The sequence below is a fragment of the Colias eurytheme genome, chromosome 29 (assembly GCF_061535395.1).
Source record: "Colias eurytheme isolate Ceu_HAF_F1 chromosome 29, ilColEury1 Martin Lab GWU primary, whole genome shotgun sequence".
NCBI classification, from domain to species: domain Eukaryota; kingdom Metazoa; phylum Arthropoda; class Insecta; order Lepidoptera; family Pieridae; genus Colias; species Colias eurytheme.
Genome location: NC_143008.1, coordinates 2,898,469 through 2,924,020, shown reverse-complemented (window position 1 = coordinate 2,924,020; position 25,552 = coordinate 2,898,469). Strand labels below are relative to the sequence as shown.

The window sequence follows — 25,552 nt, the reverse complement described above, 5'->3', positions numbered from 1 at the left end:
AAAACGTTCTATGTGAACAGCCAATCAGAACACTCGAATTCAAACTGATGTTCATCATCACCGATCCATTATATTATCATCATCATCCCATTTTTTCATACAGCATATCAGGCAGGCGGTTTGAGCAACTTTTGCGGTGCTTGTGCATTTCTGATTTGGATTCTAAGGGGATGGGCAAAGTCAAACACTTTGCGTATAAAGTGATAGATAATTTTCAAAACTTGAACTATCCTCACAAAGAACTATCACTGGATGAATTTTAGTTACAGTTCCGGGGACGTTTATCTTTTCGACAGTACATCAAGTCGAAAAAAGCAAGATATGGCATAAAATTCTATACATTAACGACTCATGATGGTTATGTCCTGAATTTCATCATTTATGAAGGAAAAAATACAGTGGATGAAGACGGCGATGGATCAAAAACTGCAAAACTGGTCTTCAAATTAATGGAGCCTTATTTGGATAAAGGACATGAGTTATATATGGATAATTTCTACAACAGCGTAGATTTGTCCAAAAAAACTTTTATTTCACAAAACTCACACGATAGGTACCTTACGAAAGGACAGGAAAGGAAATCCGAAGACAATGTTTGGAAAAAAAATTAAAAGAGGAGATCACGTTTGGAGAAGGAAAGGAAATGTCTATGTATCAATGTGGAAAGATAAAAGGGTTGTGTATATGCTAACAACAAAACACCAACCACGTCTAATAATAACTAGAAACAGGTATGGGCAAGCAAAGAAAAAACCAATTGAAGTGAGTGAATATAACAAATTTATGTCTGGCATTGACAAGTCCGACCAAATGATTGCTTATTATTCCACTCCAAAAAAGACAATCAGGTGGTACAAAAAAGTATTTTTTCATTTATTGGACATGATGGTGTGGAATGCGTACTATATGTTCAAAAAGTATTGTAACTCAAACACAACCTTGCTGAGTTTCCGAGAGAGTATAATAAATTCATACCTACAGGTGACTGATAACACTCTAAATGATATACAACAAATGAGACTGGCAAAGACTTCAAGCAGGCGAAAGAAAAAAAACTACTGATAGTCTTCTTCAGACGGTGTCGGAATCTGGACACTGGCCAGAACTCATACCACTGGCTGAGAACGCAAAACGCAATAAAGTATCGGTAAGAAATACCTTAGGAGAAAATAGGATAGGATTAGGATATCTTGGGAGTTTATTATTCTTCTCAATAATTTACAAACAATGAAGCCCTTCACTTAGCTAATAACATCCGAAATCAACATGTAAATTTTGCGAAGCAAATAATGAAAGTGAAATTGGCAGCGCAAACCTTCAGTAATTCGGTAGCGGAGTCAATTGAAATTTGCGCCAAAGATTTAGGATTAGCAGACTTTGATGGTTCGGAAGCAACGGTGAATTTTATAAGAAATATCCACAAAGTCTTTGATATCCTAAACAGCCGAAATTTTCATACGTTCGCGACTCGGACGGAACGCCGGGCCGAAAAAGGGGCGCGAAAAAGAACTGTCACTTGTGACTGGTCTCTTTGTTCGGAAACAATTGGTTTTCCCCTCGGCGGATCGTTTTTGCCCATTGTCCTTTTGTGTCTACTTAAATTATAATTTTGTAAATGAATTGTTAATAAAAGTTATAAGAATCATGAATCTTTATCATTCCGATCTCGGCCAACTTCCGACATCAGAAGTGGGATCGGATCCCCACAGCAACATTGGTACTGGAATATCAAGTCAGCAGCAGTCGCAACCAATTTCAAATGATATGGAAGTTTTCTTGCGAGTGATGCGTAGATTGGTTAATGGCGGAGTGCAAAATCAAACGACGACTCATGAAATACGGTCCTGATGACCCCGAAGCGGATATCGAGAGTTGGTGTAGAATAAATTAGGTGTTGGTAAAACATAAGGATACTAAAGGTATCGACCTACTATTAAGTCTGACGCAAGCACCCCGTGGCCGAGCTGCTACTTGCCTTGCAAAAATGCATCCCGATTGTATAACATGGGAAAATGTAAAAGAACATTTAATTGCTAGGTTTTCAAAACCTTTGCTCATGCAAGATTACTTTGAACGTATTATAACATTTAAAATGAATGACAAAGAGACGGCTGCAGATGCTTGTATGCGCCTTTGGCACCTTATCGAGTCAATACCCGATGCAACTATGAACAACGAGGTTATAACAGGGTTTTATATCGCCATATTATCTCGTCTAGATAATAATATAAAGAAGGAATTAAATTCCAATAATATAAAAAATAAAACCGAATTATGTCGGGCACTGCGGGGTGTATCATTGAAAAGACATGTTGATGATGTGAACACAGTCACTGAAAATAAACGCCCACGCTATATAACCAATCGCAATGCAAGTTTTGTTGGTTTTTGCCATTGTTGTGGAGAACAGGGGCATAAATCCTTTAATTGTAATAAATCTCAAAATTCACAGACATTGAAGCCTCGTTCTGAAGAAAAACGTCTTGTCACCTGCTATTCCTTTCGCAACTTTTTCGCAATGCGTCTGTGTAATGGCCATTTTGCAGTTCCTTGCGAAACAATACTGACAAGGACGCAACTATTTCATCTATCTATGTGCTAGAGTGAGACATATCATAATATGCGAAATCCTGCCATACTACTGACAGATTTTTCGTTGTTTCGCTGCCGCACGCGAATGCGTCGGTGTACTAACGCCTTTAGTACACACGGCACACGCTTTCTTATTGGTTAGTATAGTATCTACCAATGCGAACAAGAGAATATAAGTTCGATATGTCGATTATGTTCACACTTCATACGTATCGTATATTTTGTGTAGAAAAGTTGGCAGTCATTTCATTATAATATTATTATGGTTATATGTCTGTATTCGCTCTGAGAAAGGGAATTATTCAATTTAAGTGAAGAAAAAAGGAAGGTAATTTTCTAAACAGCAAAATTTTGACTACACACTCAGAGTGATTGTTGTCATTGGCAAGTAGGTATATTTATCATTAGCTGTATATTTTATATAACTTATTATTTTTTATCTGTGCAATGAAGAATGAGTCTACATGCAAAGTACATAGTACGAGCAGTCAATTGACTGAATTAGACTTGGATATCACACCCAAAGAGGATATAATCACTACGTTTTAATCACACCTCCCAGAAATATCGCCAAGATCAACAAGCATCGTCAATAAAAATTCAGAGACGCCTGGCTTAAAAATGAAGATTGCTTAGCAAAGTGCCTGAAGACCAGTACAAAGCTAAATGCCGTACATGCAATGTCATAATGAATGCAGAGTTGACTGTGATAAAAAATCATATGACATCGAAAATTCATCTTCGTAAACCTTTAGCATCCCAACAGTTAGTTATACAGCTTGATAAATTGCCGAAAGTAGAATCCATTATTGCCGCAGCTCCACTACAAAAAAATATTTTGAACCTATTTAGAATAGCCTTACAGGCGATTTATACACAGAATACATAAATTTTTGCACCGATATAATAAGACAAAATATTGCACTGCTTCTATTTCCCGAAAATTTCATGACTTAAGCCTTTCTATTTTTAAACCTAGAAAAGATCAGTGCAACAAATGCATTGCGTTTAAACATGGAAATGTAACTGCGGATGAGTATGCCAGCCATATAAAAAAGAAAGAAAGGTCCAGGAAAGAGAAAGATAAAGAATAAGAACACTCTGGAGCTAACACTTTAGTGTACACTATGGATGTACAAGCGGTGTTGTTGTCCTAAAGTGCTACCTATTATAAAACAAAGCTAAAAGTTCATAATTATACCCATTACAATTTGAAAACAAAGGAAGTGTTCTGCTATCTGTGGCATGAGGGCAGTCTAGATAGTAATGTATTTGCATCCATTTTGATCAAACATTTAAAAACTGAGCTGAGTCAAATGCCTCCAGAATCATCTAGTAGAGAGACGGATGTTGCTATCAGAATCGGTCTGTCAAATTGGCAAATGCGTTGCTAGAATTGGCAGACGAAAAAAAGATTAGTATTGAGCAAAAGTTTCTTGAAGTCGGCCATATTCAAATGGTCGACGTCGAAATTTCATGGTTGGAAACTAAAAATACAGACAACTGAAAATTTCAGCGACGATAATGAAGAAGCCACCATTAACCAGCCCGGGCCATCAAAGAGAATTAAAAAATGATAGCTGTACAATTTTTAAACAAAATTAAAATTATATGATTTCTGTAAATATTATTATTTCCGTCGCTTGTAACTTTTGACCTTTAAGACTAACAGAATAATCATGTATGCAAAAAATGTAGGTAATTTTGTCTTCTTTGAACCCCTCATAGACACTTTTGTGATTTAGTAAACAATTGAGAAGTTATTTAAAATATACCTAATTTTAGCACCTTTAATTCAAGATGGCGGCTAGCGCCTGGGTCCGTCAAGGTCGAAAACTTGGATATTTATTAACCTTTCATACCTAAACAATATCCTTTCAAAACATTTTCTACGCCACCTTTTGTAGAGCATAAATACCTACAGACTGGATTAAGTGTTAACAAAAACGCATTTTTCGCCTCTCTTGTAAAGTACGTTTGAGTGGACATAGACCGTATTGCAATATCAACGACGATATGTAACTTGACTAGATTTTCTTCATATTTATAAATCAATGTGTGATTGAAAAGAAATAATTAATATGCATATTAAGCTTGAGCGCGGAGACCGAATCCAGAAATTCCGTAACGAAAAACCTCACGCTCCCCACTCCGACGGGCGCGGAGGTGTGGCTTGAAGGCATAGCATGCAATAGCTTTACCGCGGCAGTCCCCGAGTGCCACACGTCTTTTTTTATTCATTTCTTGCTGACTGACTTCTTCTTCCATCTACATATTATTTCTTTATATTTCTCTTTCTCTTCTACTTAACCATTTCACAATTGTACTCTAACTATCGGCCCGTGTTGATCATCAGGCAGGCCATGTACGCGCCTAGTGTGCGCCCTGACTTTGTTCGGCTTTTCGAAGCGATGGTCACATACCGGACAGAGGTAGCCGTACCTTTTGCCTGTATGTGCGTTGTGTTTGTGTATTTGGAGGAACTTTCTGGATTTTAAACGCTTTGGGCACATATCGCACTGAAAATAAGATATAAAAAAGTTAGTATTATTATTTATTATTGTTGCAGTCCTTGCAAATAAATTAGTTAATATCGAATTTATTAGACAAAAAAAGAGATTACTAACTCCAAATAATCAGCCCAATCACTACTGATCCCATCAGATAAGGAAAAATTTATTAGGAAACTGATAATATATTAAAGAAACCACAAAGAACATATGTATAAGCATTTATGTATAGCGTTTTTATGTATGAATTCTACCTCGCAATTTTTATCCATTACACCTATACTAGTTCATAATAATACAAGATGTATTTTAAATGCAATTTACACATAAAAAACAAGGGTATTCCTAGTTACTGGACATCATTTGAAAAAGCCAAAGACTCAACTGTCTGTCTCACTCTTTTCCAACCACTTCTTAAATAACTCTTTTAGATAGATAATACTTTATTGCACACACACACTATAATACTTTATTGTACTTAGAAAATAGAAAAAGACAAACAGAGACATGTATGTGAAATGGCGGCCTTATAGCGATAAGGCCGCCATTTTACATAGGCAGCGGTCTTTTCCAGACCTCCAATAATTTGAATAAAGTGAGCACAAATTATTGCGTTGGGAAAAATAAACTTTTATTACATATAGCATACAACATTAAATTATCTTTTAAATAACAACCCACCTGAAAGTTCTTCTCCGGCAGATGAATAGCAATATGCTGCACCAGATTGGACCGTCTGTGAAAAGTCGCACCGCAGTGGTCGCAAATGTACGGCCGTTCGCCCGTGTGCCGTCGTTCGTGAATGGTAAGCGCCTCTTTGGTAGCCGAGCTGTACTCGCAGTACGCGCACTTGTGTATGCGGCCGAGCCCGTGGCGGGCGCGCTTGTGTTCTTGCAGCTGGTTGTTGTTGCGACAGCGCTTGCCGCACGACTGGGTGGAGCGTGAATGGTGAACTTTAAAGCCATTTTAATAAATGCAGTCGACTTTTCAGACTACATGTAAAAGTAAGTAGTAAATTATGCCATTGTAATTTATAAGACACTTATAGTAGATAACGATATTCTGGATAAATTCAAACAATCTAATTACCTTAAATGAAAGCGACATAAACCAGAAATCAATGAAAAAAAAACAAGTGTCAAAAGTGAAACGTCTTTGGTAAGATTCAAAGATACCTACTATAATCGTCGCCTTACTCCATACGTGACGGTATTGCCATGACGGAATTTCGAAAATACCTAACACTACTAGTCTAATATGGCGATGTCTAACTACTATGGCGATTTTCCTTATTATACATCTCTATATTTTTGAAGTGAAACTTCTTTATCGGGGTTGGACAAAAATTTAGTGTAACATTTTTGCGTTACGCGTTACGCGTGACGTTTTTGCGTTACGCCGTACGCGTGACATTTTTGCGTTACGCCATACTCGTGACATTTTTAGGTCATAAAGAAGTTTCACTTCTTACGTGTGTACTCTAGTACACGCATACATTTTTACTTTTTAGATTTATTTACACTAAGACAAAAAAGTTCTTACCTCACACACACAATAATTAGTATGAAATCGCATATGTGCTTTGTATGTTGCTTTCATTCTAAACTCTTTGTTACATGTGTTACATTTATATGATGTAGCTGTTGGTATTTTGTCTCTTTTCTTCTTGGTTATTGTGGGTTTCTGGAAAGAAACACATGTGTACTAGCTGCGCCCCGTGGTTTCACCCGCATTGCTCCGCTCCTGTTGGTCTTAGCGTGATGATATATAGCCTATAGCTTTCCTTGATAAATGGGAAATAACACCGAAAGAATTTTTCAAATCGGACCAGTAGTACCTGAGATTAGCGCGTTCAAACAAACAAACTCTTCAGCTTCATAATATTAGTATAGATGTTAAGACCAACAGGAATGGAGGCATGTGGGTAAAATCACACAAACAGCTAGTCATATTATAAAATACCTAAAAATACCTTCAGTAGTATAAAATACCTGTCTAAACTTCTTAGGTTCTTCATAAGGCTCGTAATCAGCATTTTGAAAGTCATCTTGATAATAATCATAAGCGCAATCATTATCAAGTACCTCTACCTCAACTTTTTGCACTTTAGAAGTGAAAATATCACTTCTAGGAATAACTTTATCTGGTTTCATATTTAGTAGTGTCTTTTGTGCTTTGCGACTCGTGTGCCTGAATTTTAATGCAATTTTCATAATGTTTAGGCACTTGGTACACATTTTTTGTGATAACCCATCATTGTATTGAATCTGAAAGATAGTTCAATAATTATTATTTTTAGTGTGATAATTTGAAGTGTTTTAATTTGAAGCCTATACAGTATACACGTTAAAACGCCGTACAACTTTTTATGAGCACAAATACTGCTTCATACTGCAAGGCTTTAGGAAAGAATAATTTCTCGAAATATTTCGATTCTGTGTAAGAAAGTATTTCCATAGAAGGCTAAAAAAATGCAGTAGACTAAAAAATATATAATGTTTAAAAATATTGCTTAAATTTAAAAAATATATGTATATTATATTATTATATGTACTTTTATACCTGTAAGCCAGTTACGAGTTTAAGATCGTCAGATCGTTTTTTCTTCATGTCTCTACTTATGAATATCGGCGTTAGGTTTTCAGTGCTTAAACACGTTCTACAACATTCTTTCTCAGCTGGTTTCTTTTCGATTTGTTGTGTTTTTACTAATCGTCTTCGCCTGGACATTCGATTCATCATTAAGAGAACGGGTAGCATATTGGTTTTCTGACTAAACCGCAAGAGAAATAAGCTGGATTTTGATAGTATGAGATGTTTCAATTATATACAAGTGAATTTAACACCATTATAATAATTATTTATATCACAATTTACGATTCTTGTGGTTAGAATATTATGTTGACAATATTGGCTCTTTGACAGATCATCAATCATATTAAACACAGAGCAAGTATAAAAACAAGAGTCACAAGAGAAGAGTGACAGAAGAACAGAATATAGATAAGCAAAACAAGGCAGTCAAACAGATTCAGAATAGGGATTTGAATAAAAATACAGATAAAATATTTCTATGGAAGTAAATCCATTATAAAATTCTTTGATTCAGTCTTTCCTTTTTATTTTATGGCATAATTTTGATGTCTGGAGACTGATATAAACAATATAAAATTCTGCAGAAGCCATATTTTAGTTTATTTTATATGATCTCGGCATAAATATTATAATAATTAAAATGGTTTTTTTTTTCTTCTCAATGAGACAATTCCTAAAATTATTAGGTACAAAGGAATTATGAAATAAACAACACAAAATATCCCACATCATTTATTTACAAACAAAAAATGTGCGTATTCAAAAATCAATACATAGTATATAACCATTGAGATATACATATGGAGACGACACCGCCTACATCACTTATGTTCCGCTCAACATACGCCATATGGCGTAACTGCACGCTCATTTTTTATTTGTTTTGAAGTGAAACGCATCAAATATGCCTTCGTGTGTGTTGCGATATTGCACAAATAATACAAATAATACGGAAAAGTGCAAAGGAATAACTTTCATCGGTAAGTACCTAACTAGATAATAATTTTTAAAACTATTATCTAGTTAGCAAATATTAAAAGCAAAAAAATGGCGCACAGATTTTGTTCGTGGTGTCTCCTCCATACGTAGTAATATTATCTCAATGTATATAACATTAATTCTACTTACGTATTTTCAAAACATATTGCTTGATTAAATGCATTTGGCAAGGGTTTAAAACTACATCACATTTTCGACGAAAAATATACAGTACATACACACTCCATCAATTAAAAACTACTTGTGTTATAAAATTTACTAATGACCTCTCCACCTATGTTTTAGATTTTTACATAGTTTTGAAATTCAGATTTTCCTTTGAGCACTTTGTTATTTGTGTATTTCCTAATTATTAAAATAAACTTTTTTATTTAGCAACACGTAAAAAAAATTTCTCGCAAAAAATACACGTGACTAGTGTTTACATTTTGAAACGAAAAAAATGTTAATCTCTCTTTTCAATATTCAATTCAATATAATTTTTCATTCAGAACAACTGATGAAAATCCCCTCTTTCAGTTTATCATTCCTCATTATTTGTTTTTATTGATCTTATCATGATTTACCTATGTGACTTGAAAAAACTTCATGATTAAGTATTTCTAAATTACTATTACAAAAAAAAATTTATATAAAGCGCTAAAAACATGTATAATTGTGATTATTTGTGAACTAAATTAAATCTTTGGTAAATAATAAATATCACTGTGACATTAGATTAGGAACTAATTTCTTGAAACCCCTATTGCTCGGGTCTTCAAAGAGACTCTTTACGAAGAATACCTGAAAATAAATTTAAAATTATTATGATACTTATTAACATTTGCATAACTGTTATACTTAAAGAATAGTATAGTGGTTATCAAATTTCGAACACATACTAACACCTATTTAAAATGAGAAAGAATGTCTGTCTGTTACGGTGTCACGCCTAAAATACTAAACCGATTTAGATGAAATTTGAAATAAAAGAATAGAAAAAATTCGATCACGTGGCGGTATTCGTATTCACATCGAATTTTTTCTATTCTTTAAAAAATTATATTTATAAAGCATTTGAATGCCATAAAACCAAAATATCACATTCAATATGATGATGATATTTTTTATTTGTATTTGAAACCGCGAGGCAGTGCAAATATAAAAAAATAATTATTTTAGTCTGTTACGCATTCACAACTAAATGCTTAAAACCATAGAACTGCTATTGATGAAATTTTTAAGCTAGTTATAGTGTAAATGTGTATAGTGTATAAAAACAATACATAATGTTTCTTGCTTCTTACCTGTATAACTCCAATAACGCTCATTAAAAATATTTGTACTATCGACCATTTCAACACTCTGAAACAAAAAGGGGATATTATAGTTGCGCCTATAGTAACATAAATCCTACTAATTTTATAAATGCGAAATTTTGTGAGGATGGATGTTTGTTTCACTTTAACGCAAACACTACAGAACAGATTACAATGAAATTTGATATGTAGATAGCTAAAGATCCAGAATAAGACATAGGCTACTTTTTATCCCGGAAATCTCACAGGAACGGGAACTATGTGGGTTTTTTTTGAAATCGCGGGCGGAAACCTAGTCTACAAGAATACTTTTACTAAGTGCAGTTTCAATTTTTTCTTATATGTCATAATTATCAGGTTAAAGACAATACAAGAACTACGCCCATCCCAAAAGTAATACAAGAACCACACCTATCACACATCTCCTCTGCCAAGTTCCGGTCCCTCGCTTCGTGCGCTGACAACAACTCTTGCAAGCGTCTCGCTGTTGACACGTTGTCTTTGAGTTTTGTGACCGAATCGGATATATCCCGTACACGCATTACGTATGTTTCTGCTGCGTTACCTGGTGTAAGACAAATATTTTTTTAAGTACTTGAAATAAAAAATAAAAAAATATATGTGCGTGTACTAGTGTACACACGTAAGAAGTGAAACTTCTTTATGACCATATTTTTCAAAAAAATAATTTTCTATATGCAACTTTACAGAAATACGTCGAATCACGCGTGGTAGGGATAAGAAAAAGATGGCGCGTAACGGAATAATGTCACGCGTAACGAAAAAATGTTACACTAAATTTTTTTCCAACCCCGATAAAGAAGTTTCACTTCAAAAATCTCTTATCTTCCTTTCAGTAATCAATTATTAAGACTCATAATTACGCTCAAAAGTTGTCCGAAGCAAAACTCTGCCTACACGTCTATTAGGCAGAGTTTCCTTATGAGCTTTTTATAGGACTTAGAACATTACTGCCATGCAGTAAGGTGTTAATTTGAATGAACGCTACATAAAAGCTTTTCTCGGTTCAGAAATTTTTTGACGACCTTTTGATAGTCGATTATTAGATGATTTGAATGAATAGGTACATCTTGCATTTATATGATTAAGGGCCGACGCCGATATGACGAAGTGCAGGGCAGCGCACTTTTCGTTGTGAAACTAATAACGACATTATCCTCATTAAAATAACGTTCAAAAAAGCGCAGCGCGCCACCTTTCGCGTGTGACGTTTCGATGCTCCCCGAAATAAACTGTTGTTATTTAATTATGAATTTTATTTTAATGATGAAAACAATGTCGAAAATAGTTTGACAATTAAAAATGCGCTGTGCTGCACTTCACCACAGAATACATAATAGTAGCTAAACGCTAACTTCACCATATCTGCGCCGGGCGTAAGGCGCATTAAAAAATTCGATTGTGGAGGTGGGTTCGAATCCCGCTTCATAATCAAATATTATTTTAAAAATATTGCATTTTAACGCTATAAAAAAATTTAAAAACTTCACATTTTTTCAAAACTTACCTAATTCCATTTCCTTATCATCATCATAATCTTTACTTTGAGAATCTTCACTATCTATCATCAGATCGAAAAATACCTGTAATGACACAAAATCATGATCAACTATAACAGAAAAAAAATTATCACATCACTACATAGTATAAAACAAAGTCGCTTTCTTGGTCCCTACGTCCCTTTGTATACTTAAATCTTTAAAACTATGCAACGGATTTTGATGCGGATTTTTTTTAATAGATAGAGTGATTCAAGAGAAGGGTTTTAGTATATACTTTATTAGGTTTTAGACAAAGCGGGCGAAGCCACGGGCGGTAAGCTAGTTTTTTATACAAGTAAAGGAAAATGATAGAATACATTAACAACACAACTTTTAATTTAATTTTACCCTTGGATTCTTGTACAATAGCTACTGCATAAATGTATTTTTTGTGAGTGCATAAAACACGAAAAATAATGTGTTAAATTGTAAGCAGCATGTATCAAAACAAAACCTTTAATAGATTCAATTATAATCTAACGGTTTCCACAGTCTTACATTACATACAAATTAAAATAGTATACTCACAGTTTTCTGACTAAAAGTGCTGAACGTGTTATCGAAACAGAATCTATAGTCGCCCTCCAACACTGACGTGTGTCTGTGTGCGTTTTCCGCCTTCTTATAATCTGCCACTATGATCCGTCCCACGGGATCTGCTAATTGAAACGATATGTCCAGTTCTCCTTGGGACGCATCTATTACCTGTAACATTAATAAATCCTAATATAATAACATAATACAGTGTTTTCTAGTGTTTGATTTTAGGCGAGTATTATACATTTAGAAATTAAAGACGTTTTAACAGATTGTAAACACTATTTATTCATATTATTCTTCTGACGTTTCGAACACTTTACAGCGAGCGTGGTCACCACGCGTTAAAAAGTCTTTAATTTCTAAATAACATAATATTACAAATAAGTGATAGACAGTTATCAAGAAAAATTTATTAACTTAACCTTGAACAAATAAATTAAGGGTATAAACTTATATTACTTTCATTATCAAAAAACTACTGATAAGAGACGCAAAATTTAAGCATTTAATTCACTATCGTTATTAATCTCTTTTACTATTTATATAAAATTCTTGTGTCACAATGTTAGCATAATCCTCCGAAACGGCTGGAGCGATTCTCATTAAATTTTGTGTGCATATCGGGTAGGTCTGAGAATCGGCCAACTCGGATGTTATGCCTCTAAGTGATAAGAGTAAGGCAGTGGTAAGGCAGAAGAACGTTTGCCGGGACAATTAGTATATATCCTATCCTACTTCCTACTAATATAATAAATGCGAGGATGTGTGTGTGTGTTTGTTACTCTTTCACGCAAGTACTACTGAACCGATAACAATAAAATTTAGCACACATATAGAGGGTAACTTGGATTAACACATAGGATAGGTTTTATCCCGGAAATCTCACGGGAACGGGAACTATGCGGGTTTTTCTTCGATAACGCGGGCGAAGCCGTGAGCGGAAAGCTAGTTATTTTATAATACTGCACTTACCTGGTATTCTAAATCTATGATTTCATTCATAAGAACTTTATGATAAAAACAGTCTGTTTTCCCTGCTTGTACAGTAAAAGTCATATCTTTTTCGTATGCGAACACGACACTAAAAATTGTAGTCAGGAAAATATACCGCATTGTGATAATATAGCGCAAATGATTTTAAAACTGAAATACAAAAGGTGAGAATGAACCGACACGTTATTTATAGCATCCGTGAGGTTTGTTTGTGTTTATATATAGAGAAAATTAAATAATACCGCCCACTTCGCACAGTTCAATACAAAAATTTTATGACACCGACAGCCGACTGCCGACAAGTGACAAACGAAAGTGACATAAGCGGATGCACCACAGAATGCACTTTACAGCTAGAATCTATAGACAGTAAAAAAAAAAAATTTGTTAAAAATTCTTATATTTCCGATTAAATTTGTACTATTTTTATATTAAAACGTCAGTGTGAATTGAACTCCAAAATCAATAAAATGAAATATTTTCGATTCCGAAAAAATGTATAATATCTGTAATCTGTGGCATATTGCCAATGACAATGACAGAAAGTTATGAATGGAATCCGTTTTTTATTTACCTACCTACGTCATTGATCAGTTATGGATCGTTCTGAGTATGGATCAGTTGTAAATAGTAAATACCTCATAAATCTGTTCTATGTGTAATAAGGATTAGGATTAAATAGTTATTCTAGTGTTAATTAGTTAATTACTAATCAATATGTCGAGTGGAAGTGGCACTAGCGGCGGAGTTGTAAGAAACAGCGCGCTGTCATTCGTTGCGCCTGCGCATCCTGCTAACTCGCAGAGTTCACAGAGCTCTCAGGAACAGATGGAGCAATCCGGTAAATTATTTATGTATTGATATTTCATAGAAACTACTTTGGAAGGAAATATATCTAAATTAACGTAATTTATCGATATTTGATAGTGTTCTTTTATTAATTAATTGTACATGCAGCAAATAAGGACCATAACAGAATTTTTAACTAAAATGAATAATAATATAAAAAAATAATAATTAAAATATTTCAGAACGCCTGATGCCAGCAGGATTGAAAGCGCTGTATGAAGCATGCTCCAAAATATACCCTGACCAGCCGAACCCACTACAAGTTACCACTAGACTTAAGTTTTGGTAAACATTATTTGTATTTTGTATTTACTTTACTAATCAGTTTGAAATGTGCAGCATTTTAAAGTATAGTAAGGGAGAGAGAAAATATTTTATGTTGCTTTTAAGGTTCTTTTGGTCGTTTCTGTTCTTTCAATTTGCTTCAGGAGTGTGCCTCAACACCAAAATGTTAAATTTCTTGTAAATACCATGTGTGTTTAGATAGATCCATGTTTGATGTTTGTCTATCTATCATGCAAAAATAGCAGATCAGTTTTGAATATTATATGGCTCAGAGATAGGCCTTTATAGTCTGAATAGCTTACCACATAGTATTATATTTATGTACCTAACAAATGAGTCTGGCTAAAGATAAATACTTAAAAATAAATAATAATATATTCAATTGAACATCAAACTTTTAAGCAAACTCAAACTCAATCATTTATTTATAAAATTAGACTTCTTATAAAAGCACTTTTGAATCGTCATATTTTAAAACATTTACCACCAATTCGGAAAGCAGTATCTATGGAGAAGAACCGGCAAGAAACTCAAACAAACAAACTCAGAAAGCAGTATTTATTATCATGTTACAATATTTTATTTGATTACTGAAACCTAATATTAAATATTTGAATGTATTCCAGGCTAGGTGGCCATGACCCTCTGGATTACATCAGCATGTACTGGAACCCAGGTAGACCTGATGAGAACATTCCTCCACACTGGCATTATGTGAGGTAAGGGCTGAAATGTTTACATAATACTAGCTTACCGCCCACGGCTTCGCCCGCTTTGTCTAAAACCTAATAAATTATAATATGCTAAAACCTTCCTCTTGAATCACTCAATCTATTGAAAAAAAAACCGTACAAGAATCCGTAACGTAGTTTTAAATATTTAAGCATACTAAGGGCAATAGGGACAGAGAAAGCAACTTTATGCTATGTAGTGATATAGAATTTAGTTCAAATGTGTGATATTGTCAGGGGCGTAGTTACCGCCGTATCTGCCGTATCAATTATACGGGGCCCCCGCGCCAAGGAGGCCCCCAACATGCGCTTTTGTGAGAAATCTTGACCCTTCCTAAGGGCCCCCAAACAAATTTTTATACGGGGCCCCGCCAAGGCACGCTACGCTTCTGGATATTGTGTATTGATAACATTACAGTGTGTGAAATGCTATAGATGGAGGTAAAGCTTCCAAGAAGCTTTTGTAGGGGTCAATCTTCGGAAGTACTGATCTGATCAAGAAAATTATTTTGCCAATAGAAAACTATAATATTCATAAGTGATATAGGTTATTTTTGAATATTGTATCATCCTTTCATTTTAATTCAACTTGATAGTGTTTTTTTTGTACACTGTACATTACATTTGTCACTACTATTGCTACTATATAGTATAACCTTGCCTAATATCTAAGTATTTTCATAATTAAAAAAATATAAGAAACACTTATATTTTTATTCTTTCAGTTTTGGAGTATCAGACCTCCACGGCGACGGCAGAGTACACCCCATACCAGAGCCTGGTGACACTGTATCAGGGTATGGTCTGGAGTTAACTCTGCGGTTAGCTGCGGAGAGGGGTCAAACACCGCCAGTGTGGCCAGCGGCTTTGTTACAAGCCCTGGCTAGATATATTTTTGCTACTGGTAAGTATTTGAATGTTTTTATTCATAAAGTGCCTGTTTTAAATGTGTTTTGTATTTTGTATATTGCTAGAAATATTTCTGTGTATCGCGATGAAACAAATGTTAAATAAAATCACTTATTGAAATGGAAACAAAAAAATATAGACTACTAGCTTCCGCCCGCGGCTTCGCCCGCGGCTTCGCCCGCGTGGTGTTTTGATAAAAGGTAGCCTATGTTCTTTCTCAGGGTCTAAAGATTGTCTGTGCCAAATTTCATCAAAATCGGTTGAGAGGTTTAAGCGGGAAAGCGTAACAGACAGACAGACAGAGTTACTTTCGCATTTATAATATTATTAATATTAATATTAATGCCGTGGTACATGTTTACGTTTTCTCTTCATAGAAACCATCGTCGTACTTCAAGGAGTACATACTATGTATAAAAAAAGAATTATCGAAATCGGTCTAGCCGTTCACACGTGATGCCGTGACAACGCGTAACGGGTTTCCTACAAATATGCCTGGCAGAGATTGCTGTTTAATATAAATAAATATATAATATATTCAGGTAACAAGTTCGTCGCGGGTGATCATGTATCATGGCACGCGGCCCTCGACGGTTCTGAGTCAAGAGTGCGTCATTTGCTTGTGGCTGAAGATCCGCAGTTGAAAAGTGTGGACACACCGCATGGGAGGGTGGCGTTTTTGCAGGTATGTCCTTAGGTATATACTAACTTTATCCTATACTAGCTCCGCGCGGTTTCACCCCCGTGGCTCCACTCCTGTTGGCCGTAGCGTGATGATATATAGCCTTCCTCGATAATTGGGCTATCTAACACCAAAAGAATTTTTCAAATCGGACCAGTAGTTCCCGAGATTAGCGCGTTCAAACAAACAAACAAACTCTTCGGCTTTATAATATTAGTATAGAATATAGATTATAATTTATTACGTATAAGTAATAAATTAATTAGCTTTCCTCCGCGGCTTTGCTCACGTTTAAATTGTAAATATCATTGTTGATTTTACCAGAAGACATTATTTATTATTTTATTTCTAATTATGAATGAATGAATGAATGAATGAATGAATGAAAGCTTTTTTATTGCAAGAAATTTCTTGCAATAAAAAAAGCTATTTCTAATTATACATATCCTTAATTTTATTTGTCACGTTTTGAAAACCCATTCAAATGTCCTGAATGTAATTGAAACTTATTTCAGATGGTGGGTTGTACGACCAGAGAGCTCAGAGCGGCTCAGAGAGGTTCCGGGTTCGAAGTTTTGAAGCTAATTAGTGAAGATCCTAGGTAATAAAACTATAAGGAAAATATTTACTGCTAAACTAGACATAAAAAAATTCGGATTGATTTATTACAGTTTTATCCTTTGATTGCATTTTAGATTATCAGTTACAAAAATAAAAGAATATTTAAGTCTTTCCCCTTAATTGAGTGGTGACGATGATGATGATGAATATACTTTGACATGATTTTTGACAGTCATTATATATCTATACTAATATTATAAATCTGAAGAGTTTGTTTGTTTGAACGCGCTAATCTCAAGAATGACTGGTCCCATTTTTTTCTTGTCAATATGGAAGCGCTTGACCACAATCTCCCCTGATGTTACGCTGAGATGTGGTCTAAGATGGAACGCGCTTCCCTAGAAGGTACCTGTTTACTCTACACTTGAAGAAAACTTGAAACTTTTGAAAAATTATTTCGATGTTGGATAGCCCATTTATCGAGGAAGGCTATAGGCTATATATCATCACGCTACGACCAACAGGAGCGGAGCAATGCGGGTGAAACGCGGAGCGCAGCTGGTTATATATATATATATATATATATATATATATATATATATATATATATATATATGATTATACTAGCTTTCAGCCCGCGGCTTTGCCCGCGCAGTCAAAGAAAAACCCACATAGTTCCCGTTCCCGTGGGATTTCCGGGAACCTATCCTATGTCCCAGGGTAAAAAGTAGCCTATGTCCTTTCTCGGGTATCAAAATGTCTCTAAACCAAATTTCATGCAAATTGGTTCAGTAGTTAAGGCGTGATTGAGTAACAGACAGACAGGCAGAGTTACTTTCGCATTTATAATATTAGTATGGATATATTTTAGTGGGCCTATCATGCTCATAAAGATATTTAACCGTATTCCTAAATGTATACGAAATCAAACATTAACAGCCGTACAAATAAACGAGTTATAACATTTTATGCAAAGAATAAACTAAGAATAAGGAAAAATCATACAAATAAACACGAAATAAATGTAACCTAGTATAACTTCGTAATAAGTATTCATACTAATGCTATTCCGTCCTTATTACGGCTACCACCCTAGTATAAGTCTGACATAACCGAGTTATAACATATCTTTTAGTACATTGTGCTGTGTTTTACAAGTTTTAGAAGCAATTTTCAATCTAAATTTGAGATAATAGCAATGAGAGTAATACGAGAAGTAGGAAAAGTAGGAAAAGTTGAGCAAATTAATAATTTCATTACGTACCTATTGAAATGGAAAATTTTGTATGAAATGTCAAAATATACGAAATTATGAAAAACCCTTTTGATATTTATAATGATTTATTTATTTACAACATGCGCCAAACCATACATACATAAAACTTATTTCTAAACTTATCACAATAATATACACTTTCGTTGAAAATATAAATCTTCTAAGCCTGGAGTTGTATGTTTTGAGTACCAGTTATTTGGCAACTCTCTATCTCAAAGTGGGTTTATCTTCTGTTCTCCAGATATTGGATAGCGTTATCTATCATTTGCTTGCATATTTAATGATATATTTAAATTATTTCCAATAAATATTTAAAAAATAAATAAACAGAACATCGTATGATGAAACTTCACAACAAAATCGACGAAGTCAAACGAGCGTCAGCAAAATGACAGCACCAAGGCTTAACCGTAGACAATTTCAATGTTTTTCATAATTTTGTGAATGAATTGCGACGTTGCCGCCTCGCGCCTATTGCATAGCGTGAGCATAGATACATCGACGTTATTCCAAATTTATTTGTAAGAAATTATGACATCCTTATTCTTTATTTATTCTTATCATATCTATGCATTGCATAAGGTTTAAATAAGCAAGTTTTTATTTGTACGGCTGTTAATGTATATAAAAATAAACTGAAGATATGGTTGATCTTAATTTGTTTTTATAGCATAAAAGAATTCTTTGACCATAAATATTAATTACCTATTATAATTGTATATACCTATAGCCTAACAGCCGTACAAATAAAAACTTGCTTATTCAAACCTTATGCAATGCATAGATATGATAAGAATAAATAAAGAATAAGGATGTCATAATTTCTTACAAATAAATTTGGAATAACGTCGATGTATCTATGCTCACGCTATGCAATAGGCGCGAGGCGGCAACGTCGCAATTCATTCACAAAATTATGAAAAACATTGAAATTGTCTACGGTTAAGCCTTGGTGCTGTCATTTTGCTGACGCTCGTTTGACTTCGTCGATTTTGTTGTGAAGTTTCATCATACGATGTTCTGTTTATTTATTTTTTAAATATTTATTGGAAATAATTTAAATATATCATTAAATATGCAAGCAAATGATAGATAACGCTATCCAATATCTGGAGAACAGAAGATAAACCCACTTTGAGATAGAGAGTTGCCAAATAACTGGTACTCAAAACATACAACTCCAGGCTTAGAAGATTTATATTTTCAACGAAAGTGTATATTATTGTGATAAGTTTAGAAATAAGTTTTATGTATGTATGGTTTGGCGCATGTTGTAAATAAATAAATCATTATAAATATCAAAAGGGTTTTTCATAATTTCGTATATTTTGACATTTCATACAAAATTTTCCATTTCAATAGGTACGTAATGAAATTATTAATTTGCTCAACTTTTCCTACTTTTCCTACTTCTCGTATTACTCTCATTGCTATTATCTCAAATTTAGATTGAAAATTGCTTCTAAAACTTGTAAAACACAGCACAATGTACTAAAAGATATGTTATAACTCGGTTATGTCAGACTTATACTAGGGTGGTAGCCGTAATAAGGACGGAATAGCATTAGTATGAATACTTATTACGAAGTTATACTAGGTTACATTTATTTCGTGTTTATTTGTATGATTTTTCCTTATTCTTAGTTTATTCTTTGCATAAAATGTTATAACTCGTTTATTTGTACGGCTGTTAAAATATAATTATTGTGGAATGATATTTGTCAATTAATTGCAAAGTTATTTAATTTCAATATTTTATTTAATTTAAATTGAGACAGTATTTGCATGCTTTAGACTAAGCAAAACATGATAAACAATCGAAATATTTGATATCTCTCTGTACCATGTTTTAAGCAAATAAATAATAATTTACTTTTATTTATTTTTCTCACCCCCAGATGTGGTGGACCCTGGTTAGTAACGAGGGTATCACGTAGACGATCAGCTCGGCTCACCACCAGCCGGCGGCAGTTGGTGCATTTGGCTGGGGTTTCTGCTAGGGTCAATTGGCAGAAGTATTTACCGGTGAGGATAAATCACTACATAGTACACTATGATCACTCTATCTATTAAAAAAAACCGCATCAAAATCCGTTGCGTAGTTTCAAAGATTTAAGCGTACAAAGGGACATAGGGACAGAGAAAGCGACTTTGTTTTAGAGTCTAAAATTTAGACTATGTAGTGATGAAGTAGGGATAAACAAAGTACGGTACTTATCGCGGATATCAGAAAAAACGTTACTTGTTAGATACGTCATTTTGTTGTTTAAGTAAGTATACTTAATAGTGGAACTGTATTATTGTAAAGTTTCATTCAAATATGTCCAAAATGTTTTAACCAATTTGTTTCAAACATAAAATTATAATAGATATTTATCAAGCTTTTAAATTATTTTAAAAAGATATTTAAGTGTCGGCAAGTCGTAAGTTCTCCATAAAACGGTCTTTAAGTTGTTGTAGAGATTTCCAGAAACTGATTTTTAAGCTATTGCATAGCTTCTATCGCGGGCCTTGAGCGCGGGGACCGAATCCAGAAATTCCGTAACGAAAAAACCTCACGCCTCCCCCCCCCCACGGGGACGGGCGGAGGTGTGGCTTGAAGGCATAGCATGCAATAGCTTTACCGCGGCAGTCCTCGAGTGACACACGTCTTTTTTAATTTTTTTAGTTTAACTCTAAAATTAAATATTTTTTAATTTATTTAAATTCAATTTCAGAGTGAAGAAGAACAATGTTCGCTATCGCCGAGCGTGGAAAGGCAAATAAAGGAGACCTTACAGAGGGGACTTACGTCTATGACTGATAGAGGATCGGAAGTTAAGTGTTTAACCAACTCTGTAAAAAGGAGGGTTATGTTTTATGCCAGTGTTCTTTTTTTATAGAACAACTTTGGTTTCGTTTGATTGGATTTATAAAGTAGCATGTTTTTAAAGTTCTTTATTTTAATTTTGAGATTGTCCGTTCTAAGTTAACGGGTGTGTCAAAGTGCCAAAAAATAAAAATGAAGTGTACAATTTTGGCGCTAAGTTTATAACCTATCGAGTAGAGTATATTTGAGAGAATTTCAAAAAGTAATTTTAATGTTTATTTTACATGCAGTTGCAATTCAATAATGACATTCGAAAATTCTTCAAAATAAAAAAAAATTCGTCGAAATTTCTGCGCCAATTTCAATATTTTTCCTCAAAACCTACCTAGTGGGAAATTAAAGATTTCAAATCAAATGAAACTTCTTTAGGCGCGTTGTGAGTTAAATTTCAAGGTCGCGTTATGGCTATGTCGTCACGTCATGAAGTAACGCGACGATTTTGGTATCTTTGTATCTTGCCAAAGAAGTTTCACTTCTGACACGCTCTTTTTTTGGATATTTATTATTTTGTTTGTATTTTCTTTTGTTTTCAGGTCACAATATGTCAACGGACAGTTTTGAAATGTCAAGTATGGAGCGCGCTTTGCCGCACTTACCTGATATGGTGCAAGTTAGTGTCAAAGTATAATCTTCTTTATATATAAAAATGAATCGCAAAATGTGTTGGTAAGCGCATAACTCGAGAACGGCTGAACCGATTTCGATAATTCTTTTTTTATTATATTCCTTGAAGTACGAGGATGGTTTTTATGTAGAGAAAACGTAAATATGTACCACGGGCGAAGCCGGGGCGGACCGCTAGTTAAATACATAAATAAATAATAAATATTTCAGGACAATTTTCACACACGGCACGATCTGATCCCATACTAAGCTTTCGCTTGTGTTATGGAAACCAGATGGCTGATAAACGTACATATTTTAAATAAATACTTATATAGATATTATGTAACACCCAGACACAGAGCAAACATCTATGTTCATCACACAAATATTTACCCCGGGTGGGAATCGAACCCACTACCTCTGGCTTGGAAAGCAGGGTCACTACCAAGTACCAACGAAGCCAACCGGTCAATCAATTAAATTTAAAGTGTATGTGCGTATTTATGCTTAAGAATGTGTGTATATGCATGTTTTTACACTTTTGTTGTCTCAAATAAGATTATGCTTAAGTGTTTGTTTTTGTGTTTTATTTATTTTATTTTTATTTATTTATAACACTTTACTATGCTAGTTAATAATACAAATTACTTAAAACTAAAACTTATAGCTAAACTAGCACAGAGGGCGGCCTTATCACTAAAGAGTGATTTCTTTTACAATTTTTTATTTGAAACTAGCGGTCCGCCCCGGCTTCGCCCGTGGTACATATTTACGTTTTCTCTACATAAAAACCATCCTCGTACTTCAAGGAATATAATAAAAAAAGAATTATCGAAATCGGTTCAGCCGTTCCCGAGTTATGCGCTTACCAACACATTTTGCGATTCATTTTTATATATAAGAAGATAATAATTTTCTTTGAAATTTCCAGGGCTCATGGAGGGATAGTAGCGTGGAATATTTAGAAGGTGTCCATTTGATGTTGAATAGTGAAGGTGCTAGCCTCCTGCCGTTGGCTATTGAGTGAGTTTATTGCATATCATATTATATTGTACTAGCTTTCCGCCCGCGGCTTCGCCCGCTTTGTCTAAAACCTAATAAATTATATACTAAAACCTTCCTCTTGAATCACTCTATCTATTAAAAAAAAAACACATTAAAATCCGTTGCGTAGTTTTACAGATTTAAGCATACAAAGAGACATTGGGACAGAAAAAGCGACTTTGTTTTATACTATGTAGAGATAATTATCTATTTAAATATCTCAGTAATAGGGTTCCATTTTATCCGTCCCCAAAAAATTCACACTTTCAAGGTCGCGTCATGGCAATACCGGCTCGTCACGGCGACGATTTTATTTTGAATCTTGCCAAAGAAGTTCCACTTCTGACACGTGTGCTCGGCACACACGCTTTTTGTTTTTTCAGCGGTTTAAAAATATTTCGCTTTTTACCAATGTCCGGACATGTATGTCCTTTATTTTTATGGTTGCCTGAAAGAGATTGCTTTTTAGCAATAAGGCATATTGTACACTTTCTAAGTTTATGTGTTCATTTCCTTTCTATTCTTGACAAAAGTACAATGTTGAAATTGATATTTTGGTTTTATGGCATTCAAATGCTTTATAAGTATAAATTTATATAGAATAGAAAATTCGATGCGGCGGGACTCGAACCCGCATCCTTTCGTGCCATTCCGGGGCGGATGCCTGACCCACTCGGCTCGTGACCCGCCAGAGCGATCGAATTTATTCTATTATTTATAAACTAGATTTCCGCCCGCGGCTTCGCCTGCGTTTTCAAAGAAAAACTCGCATAGTTCCCGTTCCCGTGGGATTTCCGGGATAAAACCTAACCTATGTGTTAATCCAAGTTACCCTCTATATGTGTGCTAAATTTCATTGTAATCGGTTCCGAAGTTTTTACGTGAAAGAGTAACAAACATCCATACTTACAAACTTTCGCCTTTATAATAGTAGTAGGATTTATATAAATGTACAATGAAGTATCATGATTTCTTTTTTCAGCGGTCGTGTTCTACACGCCTCCCATTTTACGTGGCGGCAAGGTTGCCGCAGTGTGACAGTATTGCCCCCCACTGTGGGGGGGGCCGTGGTTAGTGATAGCACGCCGTATGCGGTCACTAATAATTGGTTGCAGGTATGTTACATTCATACATACAAAATAAAAACAAAAAAAACATACATACATACACACACACACACGTAATTTCTTTAAAATTTATTTTTACATATGTAATCAAATCTTTGAGTTTGAAATGTGCTCGACAAATTATAATCTCGCAAGTAAGATTAGATTTTTCTTTATGAAAAAATATTATAGATGTACAATATACATCCCTAATTAAGCAAAATACTTCATGACTCAATTTAATTGTGTGAAATACCAAGTTATTTATTTATTTTAATAATTAAAAATCTGTACTAAGTAATATTATAAAGCTCAAGAGTTTTTTTTGTTTGAACGCGCTAATCAAGAACTGCTGGTCCGATTTGAAAAATTCTTTCGGTGTTAGATAGCCCATTTATCAAGGAAGGCTATAGGCTATATATCATCACGCTAAGACCAACAGGAGCGGAAAAATGCGGGTGAAACCGCGGAGCTAATAAATTGTAAATGTAATCTTATGTTCTCTTCCAGATTCTAATACCAAATGAATTAGCGCAAGACATGTCGAAAAAAGTGGCTCCGCTCGCAAATTTAGCAGAATTAGACTCGGAGACAGACGAAGAAGGAACCACGGGCACAACCACAGCACCTACAATACCCTTTACTCTCTCCTGGCCTAGTTATAAGTTAAAAATATCTGTTTTACCTGATACTGAGTTTTTATAAAAAAAAGCGTGTGTGCCGAGCACATGTCGAAGTGAAACTTCTTTGGCAGATTCAACGATACCAAAATCGTTGTTTCCATGATCTGGCAGTATTGCCGTGGCGCTACTTTGAAATTTTGCTCTCAACGAGCCTAATGAAGTTTCATTTCAAAATTTTTAAATATTATAATGCTAATGTATAACACAATATACAGATACAATCAGTAGGGAAACTTCACACAAACGTTCGAAATGGCTCACGCACACAAGCAAGCATGTTTACAAGAACCTCTTAAATCACTCTATCTATTAAAAAAACCGCATCAAAATCCGTTGCGTAGTTTTAAAGATACAAAGGGACATAGGGAAATAGGGACAGAGAAAGCGACTTTGTTTTATACTATGTAGTGATTGTCATAATGCCCCTACGATTCTCGTAAACACGCTTGCTTGTGTGCGTGAGTCATTTCGAACGTTTGTGTGAAGTTTCCCTACTGGTTGTATCTGTATATTGTGTGTATTATGTATTCAAATGTACTAATATCTTAATTTAGTGAAGAATCTGTATTCTGTACCTATGTAAAGAGAAAAGATTTATAGTTTTAATTAGTAGGTACATACTAATATGTAAGATTACTTTTTTATAAGTAAATAACAGAGTACTGTCTGTAATTATATTTTATCCTTTACCAAATATATCTTATGATGATTAAGTGGTTTTTTTTAATAAATATCTTATATATAAAATTCTCGTGTCACAATGTTCGTTACCATATTCCTCCGAAACGGCTGGGGCGATATTTATGAAATTTTGTTTACATATTTGGTAGACCTGAGAATCGGCCAAAATGTTGGCAGTATT

General features: G+C 34.4%; 3 protein-coding genes and 1 pseudogene across 3 annotated transcripts; 2 read left to right on the top strand and 2 right to left on the bottom strand.

Moving 5' to 3' along the window:
• Nucleotides 1-1,644: 1,644 nt before the first annotated feature.
• Nucleotides 1,645-2,602, top strand: LOC149896114 (uncharacterized; annotated as a pseudogene).
• A 2,249-nt stretch (nucleotides 2,603-4,851) lies between these two features.
• Nucleotides 4,852-7,973, bottom strand: LOC149896113 (uncharacterized). Its single transcript, XM_090118038.1, has 5 exons — nucleotides 7,665-7,973; nucleotides 7,094-7,369; nucleotides 6,645-6,785; nucleotides 5,784-6,032; nucleotides 4,852-5,111 (listed from the first exon to the last, which is right to left on the bottom strand). Exons 1-5 carry the CDS (start codon nucleotides 7,860-7,862, stop codon nucleotides 4,908-4,910), a joined length of 1,068 nt encoding a protein of 355 aa, XP_089974164.1. The 5' UTR covers nucleotides 7,863-7,973; the 3' UTR covers nucleotides 4,852-4,907.
• A 1,008-nt stretch (nucleotides 7,974-8,981) lies between these two features.
• LOC149896112 (transmembrane emp24 domain-containing protein 5-like) lies at nucleotides 8,982-13,375 on the bottom strand. Its single transcript, XM_090118111.1, has 6 exons — nucleotides 13,069-13,375; nucleotides 12,085-12,261; nucleotides 11,523-11,598; nucleotides 10,406-10,559; nucleotides 9,983-10,040; nucleotides 8,982-9,479 (listed from the first exon to the last, which is right to left on the bottom strand). The coding sequence occupies exons 1-6, from the start codon at nucleotides 13,207-13,209 to the stop codon at nucleotides 9,399-9,401; spliced, it is 687 nt and encodes a 228-aa protein (XP_089974237.1). The 5' UTR covers nucleotides 13,210-13,375; the 3' UTR covers nucleotides 8,982-9,398.
• Nucleotides 13,376-13,707: 332 nt separating this feature from the next.
• On the top strand, nucleotides 13,708-25,403 carry Su(fu) (suppressor of fused domain protein). The gene is made up of 12 exons (XM_090118251.1): nucleotides 13,708-13,930; nucleotides 14,121-14,223; nucleotides 14,850-14,942; nucleotides 15,680-15,858; nucleotides 16,406-16,548; nucleotides 17,061-17,146; nucleotides 20,281-20,407; nucleotides 21,100-21,199; nucleotides 21,785-21,861; nucleotides 22,789-22,880; nucleotides 23,884-24,016; nucleotides 24,518-25,403. Exons 1-12 carry the CDS (start codon nucleotides 13,807-13,809, stop codon nucleotides 24,710-24,712), a joined length of 1,452 nt encoding a protein of 483 aa, XP_089974377.1. The 5' UTR covers nucleotides 13,708-13,806; the 3' UTR covers nucleotides 24,713-25,403.
• Nucleotides 25,404-25,552: the final 149 nt, after the last annotated feature.

Bases quoted from the DNA above. Each gene is read 5' to 3' on its own strand.
- LOC149896113 (XM_090118038.1), bottom strand. From the start codon at position 7,862: ATGCTACCCGTTCTCTTAATGATGAATCGAATGTCCAGGCGAAGACGA. The intron at 7,370-7,664 runs GTATAAAAGTAC...ACTATCTTTCAG, and splicing joins AACTCGTAACTGGCTTACAG to ATTCAATACAATGATGGGTT. The intron at 5,112-5,783 runs GTGGGTTGTTAT...TCTTATTTTCAG, and splicing joins TGCCGGAGAAGAACTTTCAG to TGCGATATGTGCCCAAAGCG.
- LOC149896112 (XM_090118111.1), bottom strand. From the start codon at position 13,209: ATGCGGTATATTTTCCTGACTACAATTTTTAGTGTCGTGTTCGCATAC. The intron at 10,560-11,522 runs GTAAGTTTTGAA...GTCTTACACCAG, and splicing joins TGATAAGGAAATGGAATTAG to GTAACGCAGCAGAAACATAC. The intron at 9,480-9,982 runs GTAAGAAGCAAG...ATTTATTTTCAG, and splicing joins GCGTTATTGGAGTTATACAG to GTATTCTTCGTAAAGAGTCT.